The sequence below is a fragment of the Ciconia boyciana genome, chromosome 4 (genome assembly GCF_034638445.1).
Source record: "Ciconia boyciana chromosome 4, ASM3463844v1, whole genome shotgun sequence".
NCBI classification, from domain to species: domain Eukaryota; kingdom Metazoa; phylum Chordata; class Aves; order Ciconiiformes; family Ciconiidae; genus Ciconia; species Ciconia boyciana.
In genome coordinates this window covers 38,498,512-38,521,348 of record NC_132937.1, presented here as the reverse complement: position 1 = coordinate 38,521,348, position 22,837 = coordinate 38,498,512, and the positions used below count along the sequence as shown (strand labels likewise).

Genomic DNA, 22,837 nt, shown 5'->3' with positions numbered 1-22,837 from the left:
GAGGGCAAATGGAGTCGGTCCTCCTCGGAGCAGCGGGTCTGCAGCTGGGGACTCTCCCCCCGGGTCGGGACGCTGCCCACGGTAACTCCCCAGGGTTGAGAGCCCTCAGCTTATTAGGTGAGTGAGTGCGCATCATGGGTCATCCTTCTAAAGCTTTGGAATTCTTAAGTCGGTTGTGTAGTATTGATTGCCGTTGGCATCCTGAACCTGTGGTTTACAAATGTTTGTTGCAGTACCAAGACACTGTTGATTAGAATAAATCTTATTTTGGGTTTCATCACCTGCTTAATTTGACTTTGTGCACCTCTGCAACAAAGCCGAAAAAAAATTCAACAAAATGCAATTAAATTAGAGGGATTATTGACACTTCAGTTTGGCCAAAGGCCTAAAAATGGTCATTTCATTGATACATATTTCATTGACACATAAGCTAATTTTGTGAAGACAGAAGCAGCAGAATTAGTCCTCTCAGTTTCTTTCACCACGTACCTTCAAAGACATTTAACCGTTATCAGAGACAGAAGTTTGTCTTCAACTCACAGTCATTGCCTCTTCTGAAAGGTAAACTGATAAAATTTGTAAGCCTTGGGAGTTTAATTGTGCTGTAGAAAAAAAAAAATCCCCATTTCAATTATTTGTTGCCTTCAAAAACAAAGCTCAAAGGGCAACAGGATCAAAGATCCTTCTTCACAAGAATTTCAGAAACTATATTTTACTGCTTTGGTGTCAGGCAATTTGTTGTATTTGGTTTCCCTTCATCCCCAAGAGGCTGAAGTCAGAAATTTCAACAACCACAACAACAAAAAGGGCTAAAGTTTGATGCAGTCCTAATCTACAACCTTCCAGTGAAAATTTAATCCTATATATAAGGATTTAATATATAAGGGTATTCTATGTAAGTTTTTTCTGCTGGTTTAAGCTGAAATTTCTCCACTTTCTCAGTACTAGACTGCTGCTGAGCACAGACAGACACTTGTTTTGCAGTGTGCTGACAGTGATTGTCATATAAGCAGTTACAGTGATGATAATTGTTTTCATTTATAGTCCAAACCTTGGAGTAAAATCTTCCAAGATGAAAAGCTAAACACCTACGGACAAATTCAACTTTGTTCCCTAATGCATATGAAAATGAATACATACACTTATTCAGAGACATTACTCAGAAAGTTAATCACAATGTTACTGCGTCATTACTAGCCAGAAGTATGTCCATCATTCCTGACAGAGTCTGTGCCAACATTAGTTACCATGGACTAAAATAAGTTGCAGTTAACGCTCCACCACGTGAAGTAACGGGGGCTTGAATATCTCAGAGAATGACACAGGCAGGCAGGTCTGGCTCAGCTGTGCACAGCCGTGCTGAAAAGTTGGACCTGCCTGAAAGATGCTGCACAGGGAGCTTGGAGGCTCGGCCATGCAGCAGGAATGCAGAGAGTAGCCTTTTGGCCAGGGCTGGACTACAGTAGGTAGGGCCTCCCTCCCTCTGAAACATCAAGGAGCACCATTCGGCCCTGCAAAAGTGATTTTACCGAATAGCAATAGAAAAATATTACTTCCCAACCCAAGGTTTTTCTGTACGCCATGCAGTCATGCCATGCAGGGTCAAAGCTAGCGAGGCCGACCAGATCTGTGCTAGTTTTACACTGAGCCAAAAGCTGACAGTCTCTGCAGATTAACTATGCAACAAATGCAATTTCAAGTCAAATGCCACCAGGTTCTGGTAACTGTAGTTCACAGCTGAAAGGTACCATTAGCACACCACGTCCCTTCCCTTGCAAGCACCAAACATAACCAGCCAAAACTCTTAATTATGAGAATTGATGTTGGTGGATGATTAAGGAAGTTACATGCAGGTAACATACAGACAAATCGTAACAACTCTTCTAACAAACCTCCCTAAGGTAAAAAGCAGGAAAAAATTAGTTATCAACTTCTGTAGACAGATGCTGGCAGCTGGGTACAGGGGAGGTTTTGCATTCAGAGGTGCAAGAGCCCCAGCAGCCTCTGCCACTGAAGCCAAAGGAGGAGAAAGGAATGGTCGTCAGGCTTCCTCTGCAAACAGAAGGTAGGTTTCAAAAACAATTACTCCCCAAAGGGTCAGTAAAGAAAAAGGCTCAGATTTTTAAAAGCATGTGGTTATCTGGTAAGATTATCAAAAGCATGTAGGTGTCTTTAAACAGCTAATCCCCTCTGGGAGGGGTGGTGGGTGGGGGCAATCTGTCTTAATAGCTTAATCATCCCTTAGTGAAGCAAACAAAGTTCACTTGAACTTTGAAGGTGGAAGATCACAACTTAAAAGGAAAATCTCAAAATGGAAAAGAGCCCTCTCTTACCCCTCCCACCTGCAAGGTATGAAAGACAAAGGCACATAGAAAGGAGTAGCTTTATCCTGTCATTCCTGCAGCTGTCCAGGTAACTAATAAATAATTAAAACACAAAGTGAGCCATAAATAATTAAAACACAAAGTGAGCCTCACATTTGCAAATAATTTCTTCAATTGTGATCACCTGGGCTCAAACTTTTCAGTAACAATTATGAAGTAGCCTGGTGATATGCCTTTGATGGAAAAAAGCAAAGAACTGAGGTACTGAACAACAGCAATTTTAAGCAGTCGAGGTACGGCCAAGAATTAATTGGAATTAACTACTCAGCTACCTCTGGTGAGTTTCTCTGTGTTATGACAGCTAAAAGCGAGACAGAAGAAACTCAAGAAAGCAAGAAATTTTTCATAATAGAAATAAAAGAAATTGATGATAAAAATGAAAACCCACATCTGCAGATAGAGATACACTGATATTCTCTAACACCTCTTCAAATACAATTTAAGTGTTACAATCTAAGTTTATTTTTCTCTGAGACAATTCAAACGGGAATTATCTTTCTCTCATGAAGGAATATTTCTGCTCAAAGTCTTACTGCTTTCCTAAGTCCTTCTGCTTGTATGGCTGAATGTACAGTCAAGAAATGGTAATAGGAAGGGGAGAAAGTTATAGGTACACAATATCAAGACAAGCAGCTACTGATACTGAATTATGGTGCTGGATTAGTAGACACATCTCATTAATATACAGTACTACATTACTTCAGACCTCTCAGTTTATGACACAGCTTTGTGAACCAAAAAGCCAGTAATGGTACCAAAAAAAAATGGTACTAGCTAGGACAGCATACACCATGTTAGGAATCATGGAAGTGTTACTTTGATGATAAAACCCCAGGTATTTTATTAAAAAATAACATAAAACGTTACCAAAGTTAGTTTAATAGCAACAACAGAAACTTATTTTTTATTTTTTAACACAAGTTATTTTCAGCTTTCATCAGGCTCTTCCATACAAGATGGAAGGCTAGAGTTCTTTCCTATTTTTTTGAAAGGGAAATTTGACATACAAAATCTGTTTCTGCTTAGAAGCCTTGTAAAAATTCTTGTAGCTGTGCAACTATTTCTGTATCCACGGTTTCCATAAGTGCCTGAAAACCTTGTCCTCCCAGTAATTCCTGCTGTGCCTTTAGCTTCTCATAGATGAACTGCTGCAATGACACAGTGTGTACAGGGTCCTTCAGTGCAAGCTGTGGAAAACATGTAAGAGAAAAATATATATTATAATGCACTAAAAAATACTCTGCGACTTACTCATCTCTTTTATAACCTCAGCTCAAGAAAGAAATCTTCTGGTTTTCTTTGTACTGAACTGAGAAACAAGAGGAAAAACTCCTGTAAAGCAAAGATCAAATTATTATCAAAAGCAAATTATCAGTTTAAAACTACTTGAAACAGTCTCAAATCATGGACACAGTCTGCTGCAAGATTTCACCCTTCTATAAGACAAAACAATTTCAAAGCTGCTTTGTTAATTACTGCTGAATGAGTTTCCCATAACTCCTAAAAACCACATCAGATGTTACCATGGTAAGCACTTTAGAGATGGCATGAACTATAGTCGGTTATATTTTACTAGTAAGGAAACAAAACACTGAAAAAGTTGAACTAGTTTAGAATATATGACAAAGGACAGCTAAAATAAATTGTCCATATGCATACAGACACACTTCTTCAATAGTAGTACCTATACAACCTTATCAGTCCAGCTGGATTATGCAGTTTTCTTTTGGGCAGGGAGGGGCAGAGTATTGGTCACTATTTTCCACATGTTAACTGCTTCTTAATGAAAGCAAAAAGAGGTAAATGAAGGGGCTATATTGACAGAGGACCTATTCTTAATTTCAATATCAGAAGATAGGTGTGGGCAGGCTAAGGACATGGACAGTTACGCAGCATTTGTCCCTCAGTCCACCAGGCTGGATGAAAGGGATGGGGACACCTGGAGCTTGTTGCATGAGAAAAAAGTAGGATGTTGAAATAAACATGCAATTACTGCAGACCCATGATCTGTTCATCTTAGTATCAAAACCAAACAACACTACTATTTATGCTGGAAGGTCAGGAAACAAAATAAAATGCCAGATCTCAAAGTCCACTGAAATAGGAGACTTCTGAGATCATAATACCCTGCTATACTGCCATTTCCAAAGAAATTAGGCATATTAAACTTGCACAACTGTTCTTTTGGCATGATACAAAAAAAGAAATATTTGAATTTTAATATGGATTGGAAGACATTAAACCTTAAGATTATTTACTTATTTATTAAACAACATTATACCTAAACCAGGGGGAAATACTGATTGAAACAGACACATAAATATAAGACAAAGAAAGAGTAAGACATCCAAAACTACTGTAATTATCACGAAAGAGAAGTTCGTCTTATTTCTCATGAACAACTCCAGTGAAAAAGCAGGCTACTTTTTAGCCTCTTCCATCAGTGCTTGCAAGTTCTTCTTCCTTATTATGGTCACCTTGCCTTTTATATTGTAAATCTCTTAATCATTCCCTCAGTATTCCTAATATTGGCTTTTTAGCCTTTGATCCTTCAGCATTTTCTACTATCCAGCTATTCTACATTTCAAAGATAGATTCTTTTTATTACTTATTGTTAACATTACACTCTTTTGAAAAGGGGAGTAATTGCAATAATAGTTTAGTATTCTGTAATAATTCTTTTCAGTAAATCTAATCTCATCTCTAGAATATAAACAGATTTTTCTAACAAAACTTCTAAACCACAGCTACGCTAATCAAGATTTGCCAAGGTTCGTGTCCTGGTTTCAACTAGGACAGAGTTAATTTTCTTCCTAGTAGCTGGTATAGTGCTGTGTTTTGGATTTTAGTACAAGAATAATATCGATAACACACTGATGTTTTGGCTGTTGCTCAGTAATGTTTACACTGGTCAAGGACTTTTCAGCTGCCCATGCTCTGCCAGGTGCACAAGAAGCTGGGAGGGGGCACAGCCAGGACAGCTGACCCCAACTGGCCAAAGGGCTATTCCATACCATATGTTGTCATGCTCAGTATAGAAACTGGGGGGAGTTGGCTGGGGGGCAGCGATCGCTGCTTGGGGACTGGCTGGGCATCGGTCAGCAGATGGTGAGCGGTTGCATCACTGTTGGTGTTCCCCCCCCCCCCCAGCCCGGGTTTTATTCCTCTCTCACCCTCTTGTTGTTTTCATTCTCATTACAATTTCACAGAATCACAGAATTGCATAGGTTGGAAAAGACCTTTAAGATCATCGAGTCCAACCGTTAACCTAACACTACCAAGACCACCATGTCCCTAAGCACCTCATCCAAATGTCTTTTAAATACCTCCAGGGATGGCGACTCAACCACTTCCCTGGGCAGCCTGTTCCAATGCTTGATAACCCTTTCAGTGAAGTAAAATTTCCTAATATCCAGTCTAAACCTCCCCTGGCTCAACTTGAGGCCATTTCCTCTTGTCCTATTGCTTGTTACCTGGGCAAAGAGACCAACACCCACCTCACTACAACCTCCTTTCAGGTAGTTGTAGAGAGCAATAAGGTCTCCCCTCAGCCTCCTCTTCTCCAGGCTAAACAACCCCAGTTCCCTCAGCCACTCCTCATCAGACTTGTGCTCTAGACCCTTCACCAGCTTCGTTGCCCTTCTCTGGCCACGCTCCAGCACCTCAATGTCTCTCTTGTAGTGAGGGGCCCAAAACTGAGCACAGTATTCGAGATGCGGCCTCACCAGTGCTGAGTAAAGGGGCACGATCACATCTCTAGTCCTGCTGGCCACACTATTTTTGATACAAGCCAGGATGCCATTGGCCTTCTTGGCCACCTGGGCACACTGCTGGCTCATATTCAGCCGGCTGTCAACCAACACTCCCAGATCCTTCTCTGCCAGGCAGCTTTCCAGCCACTCTTCCCCAAGCCTGTAGCGCTGCATGGGGTTGTTGTGACCCAAGTGCGGGACCTTGCACTCAGCCTTGTTGAACCCCATACAATTGACCTCGGCCCATCCATCCAGCCTGTCCAGGTCCCTCTGCAGAGCCTTCCTCCCCTCAATCAAATCAACACTCCCCAACAACTTGGTGTCGTCTGCAAACTTACTGAGGGTGCACTCAATCCCCTCATCCAGATCATTGATAAAGATATTAAACAGGACTGGCCCCAAAACTGAGCCCTGGGAAACACCACTTGTGACTGGCTGCCAACTGGAGTAAACTCCATTCACCACCACTCTTTGGGCCCAGCCATCCAGCCAGTTCTTTACCCAGAGAAGAGTACACCCGTCCAAGCCATGAGCAGCCAGTTTCTCCAGGAGAATGCTGTGGGAAACCATGTCAAAGGCTTCACTGAAGTCTAGATGGACAACATCCACAGCCTGTCCCTCATCCACTAAGCGGGTCACCTTGTCACAGAAGGAGATCAGGTTGGTCAAGCAGGACCTGCCTTTCCTCAACCCATGCTGGCTGGGCTTGATCCCCTGGTTATCCTCTACATGCCATGTGATGGCACTCAGGATGACCTGCTCCATCAGCTTCCCCGGTACCGAGGTCAGGCTGACAGGCCTGTAGTTCCCCAGGTCCTCCTTCCAGCCCTTCTTGTAGATGGGTGTCACATTTGCTAATCTCCAGTCAGCTGGGACCTCCCCAGTTAGCCAGGACTGCTGGTAATTGATGGAAAGGGGCCTGGTGAGCACATCTGCCAGTTCCTTCAGTACTCTCGGGTGGATCTCATCAGGCCCCATAGACTTGTGAGTGTCTAAGTGGTGCAGCAGGTCACTAACCATTTCCCCCTGGATTATGGGGCTCCATTCTGGTCCCCGTCCCTATCTTCTGACTCAGGGGCCTGGGTACCCAGCGAACAATTGGCCCTGCTATTAAAGACTGAGGCAAAGAAGGCATTAAGTACCTCAGCTTTTTCCTCATCCTTTGTCACTGAGTTCCCTCTGCCGTCTACTAGGGGCTGGAGATTCTCCTTAGCTCTCCTCTTGCTGCTAATGTATTTGAAGAAGTATTTTTTGTTGTCTTTTACGGCAGTAGCCAGATTGAGCTCTAGCTCAGCTTTGGCCCTTCTAATTTTCTCCCTGCACAACCTCGCTACACCTTTGCAGTCCTCCTGAGTTGCCTGCCCCCTCTTCCAGAGGTCATAGACTCTCCTCTTTTTCCTGAGTTCCAGCCAAAATTTATTATTATAATAATTTAAATTTATTATTATTATTTATTTTAAATAAAGTTTAAAATAATAATATTTCATTATTGTTAAGTTATTATTCTTTATTATTTTTATTAATTTTATTATTTTTATTCAAAATTTATTATTATTATTTTGTTCCAATTATTAGACTGTCTTTATCTCAACCCACAAGTTTTCTTACTTGTGCTCTTCTGATTCTCTCCCCCATCCCACCGCGGGGGGGGCGGTGAGGGGAGGGCGGGGGGGGGAGGGTGAGCGAGTGGCTGGGTGGTGCTTAATTGCCAACTGGGGCTAAACCACAACAGTTAGTGATACTTTTGTAAAAACATTAGCACAATCTACAGGGTAAAATAAGACTGTATTGCCAAGCAAAGAATCTACCAGTTCCTGAACAATTTGCATTTGTTAACCAACAATTGTAATTTGGGACATATAACACATTTCTAATTAGTTAGTTTTGGTAAGTTCATAGCTTTAAACAGTCATGTATAAAAATACTGTAGGGAATCCTGCACAGAAAAACAGGTATTAAAATGGCCATAGGCAAGTGTTCGCATCCTTGTGACCCTGACACAGCAGCAACTAGATGAATGACATGCATTACTAAGTCACCTTGGGAAGCACTGCCAAAAAGCCATTCTTAACCTACAAACCAATTAATCTACATATTTAGTTAGCTGTATGACTTATGTGACCCTACCATAAACTCTTGTTTAAGTTAAAGTACTCAGAATTAGAAGTCACAGCAATTTGCCTTAAAATATCAACTTCAGGTAATCTTTCTTTCTACTCTACCAAGACAAATTCATCTAATCAGGAATTTCATATTACAAAGTTTACTCCCCTGATACCTAAAAAAACCCAAAAACCAGACTTAAGTCAATGGTAAATAAACCTCTGATTTCTCATATGTCAATGTTCACTAATAAGCCTCAACTTAAGTCCAAATTTTTTCCCAATTTTAACAAGCTACTAGAATACAAGTATGTGTGTAATGCTGTTCTAGTCTGAGTCTAGTATTTCTTATAATAATTACAGAGATGCTCTCTAGCATCTCTTAGAGGTGCTAACCCTCTAGCAGCTGCCTCATGGCAGGTGACGATGGGTTTCCAAATAATCCTCTGAATCATCACTGCAATACTACTGAAAAGTACTTAATCTTGAAAAAACAACCAAAGTGAAGAAGATGACAAAACTTAATATATTACAGAATTCAACGTTGGTATTTTTTATTCCTAACAGAGCTGCCAGATTTGCACAATGCTGGGAGTTACAGGAATAGGCTACTGTATGCACTGCAACTTTGGTACATAATTACTTTCATTTTAGAAGTACTGTAATTACACATTTTCTTTTTCATAAAACTTCAGTGAGGCTAGTCAACTTTCTATGTAGTCTTTCCATTAGATAGGAAAATAACTGAAATACTTCTCCTGCATATTTACCAACATCAGGACAAGTGAGAAATTGTACAAAATTCTGCTTGGTTTATTGCAACAAGCATAAACCCATCCATCACAGTTCAAAGCAGCAGTGCTGTAAGCCACTAGGGTCTTTTGTGGTACGATTAATGCTTGCTGCTAGAAGCAGCATCTAGTATCTGTAAGCCAAATGGGACTTAAGAGTCTTCAGACTTAATTAAGGAGTTAATACACTAATTTGATTTCATTCAGATAGTCATGTCAAAAATATTTCGAGTAAATTAAAGAGTTTCCTGCAACAATAACAAATTTGCTTTCCTTTCACTCTACCTTTTTGGAACTTGTATTCAGAACTAACAAAACAAATGAAATAACTTGGTATAATTAGTTTGTCGACAATATTAGACAATCAGCTGCAGTCTTAGCTGAATAAGCAAGCAAAATCATAAGTTTGGAAGAACAGTAAGCACTGTTATTTATTCACTGTATTTTCATTATGACAAAGTTAAGATAGTATCTGGTTTAAGAGAAGACCTGTAAGATGTTTTCAGATTATTCTATTTGCTTTTTGGAGGAAAAATAATCCTCTTGAAAATTGAGTCTCCAGCTTGCTAAGCACTGAGCATCCAACATCAGTCCAACACGGAACACAACCGTATCAATATTAACACTGGCTACTTAGTCTGTAAACACTGGGTCAGGGACCATATTTTTGAATGTAAGTGTGTATGCTGACTTCCTAGGTGTGTGGCCAGAGCTTTCTTTTAATTGAAATGCTCTGGATTCTGATAAGAGCAAAACACACCTATTTTCCAGTTAAAAACAAAATCCTAGAAAATTCCAACAGCTTCTTAGTCAAAACAGCTACAGACAGGAAACAGAAGGAAATATTTTGGGGAGGAAATACACATTATTGAAATGTGCTTTATGCTGCTCAGTGAAAACCTGATTTGACTAGCTTTTGAATCTAGTTACTTTACAAATTGATCTTGAAACTGGACACAGGTGCCTACCTTGGGGCTGGACTGAAGAAACTAATCTTCCACCTTACTGGTTGTAAACAGCAGTTTGAATCAGAAAAGCAGTACAGAGGTTTTACAGAACAACCATTTCCCATTCCTCCAAACTCCACTTGCCAGCATCAATGACATTCTGAAGAATTATCAGTTGTTCGAACCAGTATTTGTTAGGTGAATCTCTTTCCTCGACATCTTTAGACAACACTACAGTCAAAAATCACACTGTTTTCAATAAACAATTACATATTATTCTGTACTAGGAACAGTGATCTAATCACTACAAGCGATAACACGAGCCAATGGAAATGCATTAGAATGCAATAAAAGTCTAATAAAACTCAAAAAAGTGTGTTGGTGATATCTGAATTAAATTGTTGAAAAGATTTCCAGAACTTGAGCTTCTCTTCAGTTTAAGCATGGATACTTTGATACTAAAGAGGGAGCAAGAATGCTGGATGTAAAATTATACGTATTTACCATGATGGTTAGTAACTTGTGACTGTAATGCTCTGGGAAAAACGGGAAAAATAATTTAAGGAGGGAATGTATCCTTTACTTTTAACAGTGATTATAAAATGGAGCCAGACCATACAAAAGGCTGCTAATATTAAAGCTTTTTAACAGATTTCAGTGGGACTCACATTAGATCTGTGGCTAATTTGTAGATTAAATGTATAGGGAGAAATTATACCCCAAACAATGAAGTAAAAGTATTACTCTTAGTAAAACACATCATCACATAAAACTTGGTCATTTGGCTTACTACATTGTAACTCATTTATTTATTTTCCTGAATATACAAAAATCACAATTCATCTAGTTTCTTCCCATACTAGGGTAAAATAAAACAACTTCCAAGCCTTCTATATTTACATATAAGCATCATCTAAAACATGTACCAGCACGGATAATTCAAGTTTAAATAAGATAGATTTTTATTGGAAAATACTTTACTTAGTTTTTCCTCTCCTCAGTTTCAAATAAAGAGTTTAAAAAGCTTAACTCCCTTTTTGAACAACGATACTGGAGTTCTTAAAAACATACCTTAAGGGCACATAAAAATAAATCACCTGAGGTCTATACACTATGTGCAATGCAAGGCCATGAATCACTCTCCACCTATTTACATTTTCCTGAATATATTTGCAATGAGACTAAAATATAGCAGTATGTGGAAATGTCAATTACATAAAATTATCATAAACTTATAAAGCACTGTTCTAGCTAAAACTCTCTCTAGTAATTTTGAGCTCTGCATAATAATAAAGAGAGGTACCAAAGACAGGATAAAGGGATAGATCAAAGAAAAATATCTAGACCCTGTGCTAACATCGGGAAGTAATACTTAGCATGGACCATACCAGTTTATATTTCTTCTCATATTAATGGCCTTAAAATTTGCAAAGCATTATTATTTTGAAAAAGAGGATCCCATTTATCTTTTCATTATTGTTTTATGAGATTTAAGCTCTAAGCCCTGATACAAGCTGCTGATTCAGCAATGGAATATATAAGAGGATAGAAACCTCTTGCAGGAATGAAGTGGGACAGGAGACTAGAAACTTTCTTAAATCAATTGCAGATTCCCTTTGGGTTGTTCTTGATTTTCCTCTTCTCACTTCAAATATTTGTTCCCACTTCTATTTCACCAGAGGTATCTGCTACTGCAGTTGTTCTAAATGTCACAGAATTGAGTGTGTGTGCTGATGCTCCCACAGAGAGGAAGAAACTTCCAGTACAGGTGGGTAGGAATGGGCCCAGGTGATGTTTTGTTTTTAATCCAGTTTTTCAAATCAAATGCCAGCTGTGCTTTCAAAGCCATGATTAACAATCCTGATTATTAACTGACATTTCTGTTACTAGTGACCTACCCAAATGACCTGTATCCTTTTGAAATAAACAGCCACGAGAAGTAGCAAGTCTCAATTTCTGCACCATCCACAAAAATTTATACCGAGCATTTTCAGGTGGGATTCAGAATGAATTTATAGCAGACATTCATAACAACTAGAATTTGCTTGCTTTAACAGCTGTGAAAAATTGCATAGAAAGGAGTAAGAATGCAGTGAATACTAAAGTTAGCTGAAAAAATGACAGTATAGAAGGCTCAAGTCTGAAATATATCAGGAATAATCGGCTAAATATGGGAATGAGAAGAATGAAACAGACAGGTATTCTTACAGAAGAGGGTTGAAAGGAGAAAAACAAAGGATTTGCATAATGCTTAGGAATGAAGAAAACACATAACCATGGAAATAGTTACGTCTAGATCATGAGATCCAAAACGCAAATGAAGCTTCAGTGTTCCAGTATGACAATTTATTCTGTGTAAACCTTCCAAGGAAACAAAGGCTGAAAAGGTGTTTAAGCTGAATGTTAAAGAACAGTTCAGGAACAAATGACAAGCAATTCCTTAGAGAAAAAAGGACATGCAAGGGAAGATATATTTCCCATGTAAACCAAAACCTGCATTGTCATGTCCTTATCGGTTCTGGCTCCTCTTTACCAAAGCACAGCCATTTCTCTTTATTCAAATGGCCATTGATGCTGTATTGCATGTGACCCCAGAACAGTTCCCTCATTATGACTGTATTCACCAAAACTATACTGGTGCATTGTATCATTTAGGAGGGAAGAATGACACAGGTCATAAACCAATGTGCCCTGCTTTTCATTTTGCCTGATATATCTACACTGAAGGTAGTCCACAGCAAATCTAAAAAGTCTAAATTCCTAAATACATAGCTAAACTATTGAAGTCAATCTGTAACTGAAAAATGAAGATAATTTCTGCAAGAAAGTTATTAAAACTTTAGCCAGCGAGAGAAATAAAATTTGAGTACATTCAAGGAAAACTTAAGAATATGAAAGAATTGCAGATTTAAATTCACTTTATGTTTTTTAAATCTGATTAACAAACCAAACTTATCTCTCTCCCTACTGATATATAGATAAAACGATCCATATCAATAAAGATATATACATATCTATCTATATATGTCAAGAGATTATCCAAACCAACTAAGAATAAATATTAGCATTCTGCAACAAACACCCAGAGTTTAATTTAAGCCCACAAGCTGGAAGGAAATTTAACCAAATTTAACAGAGTCTAGAGATGCTTTTAAGAGTAACTGTATTATAGAACTAATACATTTTTAAGGACCATAGAAAATAATATTTCTGTGTTTTGTTTAATTCAGAAATTGCAAGACACTAGGAATTTCTCTCAGGGCATTACTAATAGCAGAATACACAACAGTTTTTGTGTTGTTTTCTTTTTTTTTTTAAAAAAAAGGAACCATATACCAATCAGCATTTAAAAGAAAAGCTTTTAATCGGCATTTAAAAGAAATGCTAACAAACCAGAAGCATCCAGTGGCTTAAAAAAAAAATCCCCAAATTAAAACAAACTATCAAAAGCCATCCAAACTCTTTTCTGCTCCTACAAGAAGAAATAAAGTACTGAAGGACTGTCCACAAGTATTCTTTTGGATACATGTAGGTCAGTTAAAGCAAATGCACGACAGGGCTACACACATCTACTCAATCACCCAGTTCCATGTTTTGCAATTACTCAATACTAAGCAGTTCAGACTATTTTATTCCACAGCATTTGTATGCTGCAGTTTTCTGTGTGAGAAACCAGTTTCCCTGAACTCTTACAAAAATAAGTTAAATTATGAAACATTCAAAGATTAGGTTGGACAAAAATAGCACAATTGCATGGTACCTAATCCAGATATCTTCATCTAAATCAATGCTCCTTATTAAGAGTTCTTTACATTAGAAAAAGGTTGTATGCAAGCATATGGATCAATAGCTGTTCAGGTAAAACACATAATCCGATATAATAAAGATTGTTTTAAATATGAGAAATTTGTCCTGCCATGACATTTCTTTAGCTCCCTACATTTTTCAATAAACCCTTTTTATAGTGTCTTAGTATTATAATGTCCAGATTTTGTGAACAGATGATGTTTATTTTGGCAACATTTTCCAAGACTCGAAAGGAATGCAGAAGCATAAGTGTTGTCATCAAAGCATTTTCTTTTTTTTGATTCAACAGATGAATTTTCCAAGAACAATACATGAACCAAATCCAAAGGCAAAAAATTTAGTCTGACACAAGTGAATCACATAATCAGTTCTATAATTGAATAACAGATCTAAAACTTACCATTTTTTTCCTTTTGTCTTGTTCTGTGGGAGGTTCCTCATCTTCCGTAACTTTGGGCTCTTCAAAATGAGACATCAACATGCAGCTAAGAATGGGAATAAGAACACTTTTAACATACATTATCATTAAAAGTTGTTTTAAAGCACTTTTAAAAACACAAGACAGATATGTTGGAGTTTGATTAAAGTCAGGCAATCTGTTAGCAAGCCATTTTTTTCTGAGAACAGTGAATCTAAAGAAGCCTGAATGCATGTTCTGTGTCACCTACACCCATGTAACAATCTCAGTTATCCTCCACATTTTAGCTCAAGTTCTGGCTTAAAGATGTATTTCTGCATATAGAAAACAGACTTTGTGGATTTTAAAAAATTACTGTAGAATAACCTACTGTTCCTAACTAGAATTTCCCAGTCTTTCCAAGGAAGTGCTATACAAGCACTCTGTAACCTATCAACATGAAAATCAAAGTGGCATATGCAAAACTAGCAAAGATTTCTCATTGCATTCATGTTTTCCTGTGAGATCTTTAACAAGACGACCTGAAAACTAATATGGTCACTGCTATTGATTCTAGACACTAAAATCTGCAAGACGCTGAACAATAACGTTTTAAGTGGACAGAAATGAGTTAGCTTCTGCAGTCCTTTAGAGTTTTTTTCTACGCAGGTAAAGCAAACCTTTTAAACTTGTTTTTTGTTTTGCTTCACCCTCAGCTGTTATGTACCAATATGCACAAGTAACAGCCATATTTTAACTATTATTTTTGTAGTAAGTGTAAAACCAGAAAATATTTTAAAAAATAGTTTAAATGTCAGAGGTTTTTCTGTCTCTTGAAACAGTTTGAATGGACTTTATAAAGACGTTGGTGAAGCTATCCTATAGCAAACATGCTTTCCACTCACTTTACATTGTCAACGTTGAAAGAATACACAAATATTCCACCACTTTATCAAATTTTTCGTAGAAAATCTGCTTTAAAGACCAAAAGGATTTAAAAATCACTCAGGTGACAACAACTTGCCACCGAGTATTAGGTATGTTTTATGGCAGGAAGGACTCATAATCCACATATTACAAAGCACCAAGACAGATGCACATTATTGCTCATTTTCAGCCCTGTACTACTGTGCATTTTTAATTGCTGCATTCCACTAGCAAGTGAAATGTTCCTGCAGCTAAACTGAATAACTTGTTTTAAAGTGACTAAAATGAAAAAAAGTTGTGATTTTATGTGAAAATGTTCAGACTTACTCTGTTTATATATTCAGCTTTCTATTAACATGTGTTTAGAGCTGTATGAAATACTTGCTAAACAGCATGGCAGAAGGGTCGTGGCTAACAAAGATGACACTTCCAACAAAGGGACTAGTTATTTCAAAATAATACAGCAAATCTCATGTCTCCTCTCCTCATAAATGGCATGATTTCTTGCAACTCAGTTTATTGAAGAAAAAGGAGACAAAAGTGACAATTGCCAAAACATATAAGATTGAATTAACTTTTTCAGACCTTGATAAATTTTAGGTACCACAAAGAGTAATTCAAAAAACTAGGAGAGGAGGGAATAAAAAAAGAGAAGATTATAAAATTGGGGAAAAATGTGAATATTGGTGAGACAAGACTGGAGCAATGGAATGCTCACCTTTCCAGAAAATCTGAGGCCTGTAAAGCTTTCTCGTAATTACCACTACAACGCAAGACATAAACGCTAGGAAACCTGGCCAAGTATAATCCCTTTGTATTGTAAACCAGGGCACCGTTTAATCATGTTCATAACCTGATCAAAATTCCATCTAAAACTTGGTGAGACCTTTATCTCTGCATTTGTATTTGGAAAGGCTCTTCCAAAATCTCATTGCTGTAACTACCACAGTTTCTTCAAATTTCCAGTTTAAATGTACTCATGGTCAGCTTACACTTAAGCCAACACTGTCATTTAATTTGTACAGTTTTCCCTGTGCTTGTTTACCTGCTCTTCATCCTTTAGTGGCTGCTTCAGCTTTGACTTTCCTATGCTAAACATGCATGTTGTTTTAGTCTCTGCACTACAGTAATTAAATATTATGATAATCAGCGGAGTACACAATTTTTTTTCTGAAGCAGTTCAGGGTTAAATCATTCTTCTTCAGCCTGGACAGCCAGAATAGTGCACATGACTCTACATGAGTGCTTTCACTTTATTTACTTTCAGATGATGTTGAAATGTGTAACACAAATGTCAGAATCTTTCAAACAGCCCATTCAGTATCTGTCAATAGAAATATGTCCTTGGTTCAGTGTGCCTATATTTTATAAAGCAAAAACAATGTCTAGAGTTCGGAAAAGTATAGCGACAAGTTCTACAAGCCTTCAAGCTTAAAATCTGAAATGAACTAGGACAAAGTTTTACTTATTTCTCTGTAAGAACTTTTTTCAACAAGTGCTGGCAAAGCAATGTGTAGAAATAGAAGGGATTCTGTAACATTGTCTCCTATTGTAAACAGAAAACAGTGCCTAAGCACATTCCCAGAGTTTGGAGTTATATCTTCTACACTGAGAGCTGGGGGGGGTGGGGGGGTGGAATGTACTTTTGCTAGCAATTCTTGGGCATAGTTCAGGCTCAGTGTGAGTGTGGGCCATTCTCAGTACACACTTGTGAGCATACCACCTGTTTTAAGTGGAGGAAAACCTGCAAGCTGTTCTGTGCCAGCTGGCTTCAGTGCTAGCAAACATCCCTTTAAGCAATTACTTAATTAGTTCAGACACACTCTGTTCCATCACCAGGTAATTATCCGAAAGTTAGAAAATGTTTGATTCTTAGCATCCGGTAAATACTGTTATTAGAATATAGTGTCTGTAGAGACATCTTGCAGAGCACCTGTTGTTAATGTCTTACAACTCTCCATCATTCTAAAACTACGTAATCATTATAGAGAAAAAACAACACTAAGAACTCTGTCCTAAAAAATCCTTATTATTCAGTGTTTTTTTACTTTTCCAGCTTTGATGGAATACCACCAGTAAGCTGAGAGTCAGCAGGAGATGAATGAGCGTGGTGCTGGGTGGCAGTGCACTCTGAGCACCCCAACACCCCCCTCCTGCTACAAACAAACTCTTGCTCCCGGCTCCGGAAACTGTCTTTTGAAGTATGCCCTGTAGCAGCCAGTGTGTTAAGTGGAACAACTGAAGGGGGAGAATTGTCCTTGTGGAATAGGTTTTCAAGTTCTAGAAGCCGTGAAGTATTGTACACTAGGTCCACTCAATGAGCCTGAGGCATTTAAGAGAAGATCTTGGTTAAACTCCAGAAACGCAAAGAAACTCTAAGCTACCACCCTGCCAACATACAAGCTTGTTGGACTGTAATTTTAGATATACTAGTCAAGTGAGAAAAAAGCAAATGAGCGTATGCATATGAACATTTGAAGACATCATTTAGTAGATAACTTAATGAACAATATACAATTATCTTGACTGTCATTTTAAGCCCTCCCTCCACCCATTACAATTATTTTTTCTTAACAACAAAAATTTCCTATCTTACTAAAACATTCCCTCTTGTGAAAACAAGAATTCTCACGAGCATGTCTTAACTGCCTACAGACTTTTCCAATCAAAACACTACATATAAAACAGTACTACTACCATTAAACCCACAAAAATTAGATTTTCCACTTACTCTTTGTATGTTCCTGTTTCAGGATCTTCAGTCATAACATCATGCAGCCCTTCCACTGAAATGTTGATGATACCACAAAATTTATCTTGGATAACACTGGAAAAGAACAAAATTTATCTTGGATAACATTGGAAAAGAACAGGAAAGTGACTTAGCTAAATGAACTAAACAGGAAATTTGCTCAATAACTGTAAAGCACATTTACTAAGCAGTATTTTCATTGCTTACTGCTTAGCTGAGCATGCTATCAACCAGCTAATTCAATATTTTTTTTAATTACACAAAGGCTTAAAAAATATGCAAGAAACATTATTCTTAAATAGAATAAAATCTCATGACACTGTTGAAAACCTAGAAATAATTGCAAATGGAATAAAACAAAAAATACATTAGCACAGGACTCAAGAACCAAGTGGGGAGGGCATGCTCCTGCTAGCAGAGAGGTCAGAGTACTGGCTTCTATTCCTAACACATTTACACATTTTCTCCCATCACTATTCAATTCAAAATCTACACAAACCCTTGAGCAAAGGGCACCTTGTAAAGATGGTACACTCCCCTATTGTTTTCTCTGTCCAGCCTTACAGGTATTTCTTCACCCTCCTAGGCAGCTGAATAACCCACAGTTCACCCACAGAGGGTGAAAAGTATCTGCACCCAGTTCCGCACGAACACCACTTCTCTGACTAGAGAAAGGTGGGGTAGGATTTCTCCGCTTAAACACAGAAACCTCCTGCCTTGAAACATTAGGCTATTTAAGACAACTGCAAAAGACTGCTAGGTATCAGTCACGACTTGAGAGAGGTAAGCACCTTTCCCCAGCATGAGCTGAAGGCCAGACTGGATACGCCCCCAACGCCCAAACTGACACTAAACACTTACATTGAGACACTTGCCCCACCTTAAGAATTGATGTGTCTGTAGGGTAAGGGCATAGAAACATGATCTTCCCTTGATGGATAAAGTAGGTGCCACCTAGTTAATGGAAAGCAGCTGTGACTGCTGTTTCTGCTGAACTTCCTGCTGCTGTGGGTCTATTGCCAGAGATGCACTACTGTGGGACTTCGGTGCATGGACTCCTACTCTGTAAGCTACAAAAGGGTGAAGACATACTGCAAGTGAAAAGATGTTCATCTCGGGAAGACTGCAAAAGTTCCAGCTACAAGCAGCAAAGAAAGAGAAATGGCCTAACTGGTGATGGTAAACTACAACTCTCTTTCTGGGACTGCCATTGACTGAAGCATGTTATTACTCCCCGTTTGGAATTTCAGGCTTAATTTTCCCCAAAAGATGCTGCTGCTGCTGTCTAGAAGGCAGAAGCAGACATGCTCCATATTTGTTTAAAGGTACTGAATACCAAGTTGATGTATTGTAGTTTGATACTTTCTGTCTTAATGTAGACAAATCTATTTCTTAATATTCTTCTTTTCCTTTTCTTATTTGGGATGAAAACTGAAAAACTGGATAAACTGTGGCTCCTTGTACATTAGTTATTGCATTTGAAAAAATTCTTGTCAGACATACAACAAAATTTTGCGTATATGACAGGCTTTATCTAGCAATGGATGCTTTGGAAAAAATGCATATCAAGTTAGAATGCTAAGCATGTAAAATGTTTCTTTTAAATTTGTTTTGATGAGATTATGATTCAACTCATGATCATTTTGTTTCCAAAGGATTATTTTTGTTCCCTTTTTTATTCAGCTACTGTCAAATGCCAGGATCTGAACTGTATTCTGTATAATGAAACTTGAAACTCCTAAATTCCACAAAATGAAAACTGACATAATTTTCATTCAGTCTGGCTTATTCTTATTATCATTGTCAAGTATATATTTTAAAAGAGACTTTCTCCCTTGCCAAAAAGCTTCCCGATCTCATTCAGAAGAGCAAAGTATTACATGTTGTGAGACTGAATCTCTGTGGGATTCTGCAGACAGAAGGCAAACGGCCTACTGACCAGACAGCACTGCTGAGAACGTTAGCACTGCCTGCTTAGCAGCCTGCAGAACAAACCCTTGGAGACAGAGCAGGTTTCTTCACTCAAGTCAGAGGTTCCTGCCGAGCACACCTCCCATTAAAGCTCTTTTGCCTCACACTTTTTTTGAAACCCATCTCTAGGAAAATGCCATTAATGTGGTTAATATTTTCCAACATGAGGAAGGAAACAGCTGTCCTCAGATTCATGTCAATAGCGGACAAGGGGCATTCAACCGAGAACAAATGTGAACACTGCACACCCTGGAGAAGTAAACCATGCCCTGTATGTATGCACTATTTAATTAATAATACAGGTTGCTATTCATTACCTGGTAGTTATATTTCTTCCTTCCAAGCTGCATGAAGAATCCCTAACTGCCACAGAAATTTTATATTGGGAGGGAAGACAAAGGTGTTTGACCCAAAGAAGGCATAGCCTTTTCATCAGCTGCAGGGCTAATTATGGTCAATCTATTCAAGGAGGTTACTTTAATTAATCAACATGTAGACAAATACTGTAGGCATAGTGCTTATTAACTTTATGGGGTTTTTCCAAGCTTGCAGATTGACAGGAGGAGCACACAGGGAAGTCCATTTCAGTAACTGGTGTTTCCAAGGATCTGTGATATTTCCAGAAGAAACTGAGGATAGTGGTTGAAGACCCAAAATACTGTTCTTCATAGTTAGCTCCAAAGCACATAGAGAAATAATTGATTTCTTTACTTGGAGAGGATATTTTTACTCATAGCATAAATGAAGAATGATATTTTACTTTTATCTTCAGTGAAAGATAGAAAATTCATGGTAATTTTTCTTTTTTTGAGGAAAGCAAAGCTAAAGAATGTAGAATACCTTTCAAAATGGGGTAAAAAATGTTGCCTGCAGCTTTCAGTAAAGATAATACCTTCTCTTTTCTCCCCCCTCTTCCTTCTCCCTTTAAATGGGACATGAAGTTTCTTCCTACCAAAGACTCACTGAAATGTTTACCAAGTATGGAATCATTAAACAATGCAACTATTTTTAGAATACAAGACACATGCTGGTGAAAAATAAAGACAGCATAGGCTCATTGTGCTTTGAAAAAAAGAAACCTCAGTTAAAGTTCAATGGCAATATAAAATGCATCAGGCCTTATTTTCACAGAAGAGAGAGAAAGCCATGCAAATCAATGTTAATACCTTTTTAAAGAGACTGAAATTAGCCTGCTTGTTTCAAAAAATACATTAGAAAGTCATATAAGTAGATTCAGAAAAGACAGGGACACCATGTTTAGATGAACTTTCAAAACGAACAGTTAATACTGTCCATACCAAAATCTTAACTCGGGAAGAAGGCACTATTTAAGCAGTTCCCCCCTTGAATTGCATCTAATCCAGATCAGCAATGGAACAAACAGCAGCATCAAGTTATAACTGGTTTTATAAATACCCAGTTTCCCAAAGTTATTGGGACAAAACCTCATTTGGCATGCAGCAAAAACTTATCAAAAGACAGGCCCAGAATTAGAGGATAACAACTTCTATAAACTTGTTAGGATTTAAAACACTCCAGAACCCAGTTTCAAAGATGCAATTAACACATATTAACATTATTTTTTGTTACAGAAAGGATCTTTTATGCTGTCTGTAAATAAAATTAACCTTGCCTATAATGAAAACAAAATGTAGCAAACATTTAGGGCAGCTTGTACATGAATACTCTCAAACCTTTTATTTCAAAGTGTGCATAATTTGTCAGATAAAATAAAAGCTTTGCAAAGGAAAAAACAGACCACATCTGTTCTGAAAAAATATATTTTTTTTCTCATTCTGTCGATCATTTCTAATACACACAGCTATCTATTAAACATTTTTATTATCCTGAGGTTTTATGCAAAAATTCAGAATTTGGATTTGAATTACAGATAGACACTGTAAATAAAGCTTTATCATCAGCTTAATAAAACATATATCATGATAAATTTTTAGGGGTACTTAAATAAAATGGTCCCATGTCTGCTATGCAACTTCCTCAGCTTATCAAAAATGGAGGAAAAATTCTGCATGGGAAAACATACTTTTTTAGAGATTAAAAGGGAGAGGAGAAAATATTTTCTGCTTTTCTATGTTCACCATGATGAAGCAGTAAACACCAAAAAAGGGAAAAGCTTAATTTTGTGTCTTTACTAGTGTACAGTAGATTTGAGAAAGAGTAATTAATTCTTTATTCTGATCTCACTAGCCAAGGAAAGAGGTGGAGTGGGACAAATGGAGATTACTTTGCATATACTGTGAGCAGCGTAAATGATTATTCCACACACCACCAACCCTCTGCCACGTTAGGAGCTGCACAGTGCTAAGGAGCTCCTAAAACAGTAACGTAGCAGCTGAGACATTTCCAGGGCAGTCCTATGGCTGATCATAAACTTGATGACCATGAAGTGCCATTTTGCTTCATGAGGGCAGACTCAACTAAGTCTTCTAATGTATTCTCTAATGATTTTAATAGTTAGACATATGAACCACATGTGTACATGAAAGGATCTGTTTCCTAGTGTGAACATTTAAAAGCAAAAGCTACTAACTGCAAAAGAAAGGCATTTCCCCCACAACTGCATAATGAAGCTCTCAATTCCTTGTTAGTCCGATCCAAATTGTTGGCAAGCTGGATATTAGAAGATGACTGCACTCCAAAGGATGGCTTCCAACTATCCCAACTCTTTGCTTGCACAAACAGCTCTGACAGCATCGGTCTCCTTTCATGCTCCATCACTAGAGATGGTGAGACTCATACCTGGCAAACAACTCCTACAGCAGCTTGTCAGTGGAAAGGATGCACCTTCAGAGGGAACCTCTTGTGCTCTTCTGTAGAGAGCAGCTGTGGAAACAGAGCCTAAAACAACAGAGCTGTACCCTGTCAGATTTCTTCGAGAACTAGGCTTAGTCAGTCTCAACCTTTGCCTAGTCCAAAAACTTCTCTCTAACAAAGGCACAGCAGCATTTCTAGCAATGAAAACTTAACTAGCTTCCACTGAATTTTA

At 38.0% G+C, this 22,837-nt stretch overlaps 1 protein-coding gene across 1 annotated transcript; it reads right to left on the bottom strand.

Annotated features, from left to right (window-relative positions):
• Window positions 1-3,217: 3,217 nt before the first annotated feature.
• Window positions 3,218-17,930, bottom strand: LOC140650875 (importin-11-like). The gene is made up of 3 exons (XM_072859695.1): window positions 17,839-17,930; window positions 14,184-14,268; window positions 3,218-3,571 (listed from the first exon to the last, which is right to left on the bottom strand). The coding sequence occupies exons 1-3, from the start codon at window positions 17,871-17,873 to the stop codon at window positions 3,407-3,409; spliced, it is 285 nt and encodes a 94-aa protein (XP_072715796.1). The 5' UTR covers window positions 17,874-17,930; the 3' UTR covers window positions 3,218-3,406.
• Window positions 17,931-22,837: the final 4,907 nt, after the last annotated feature.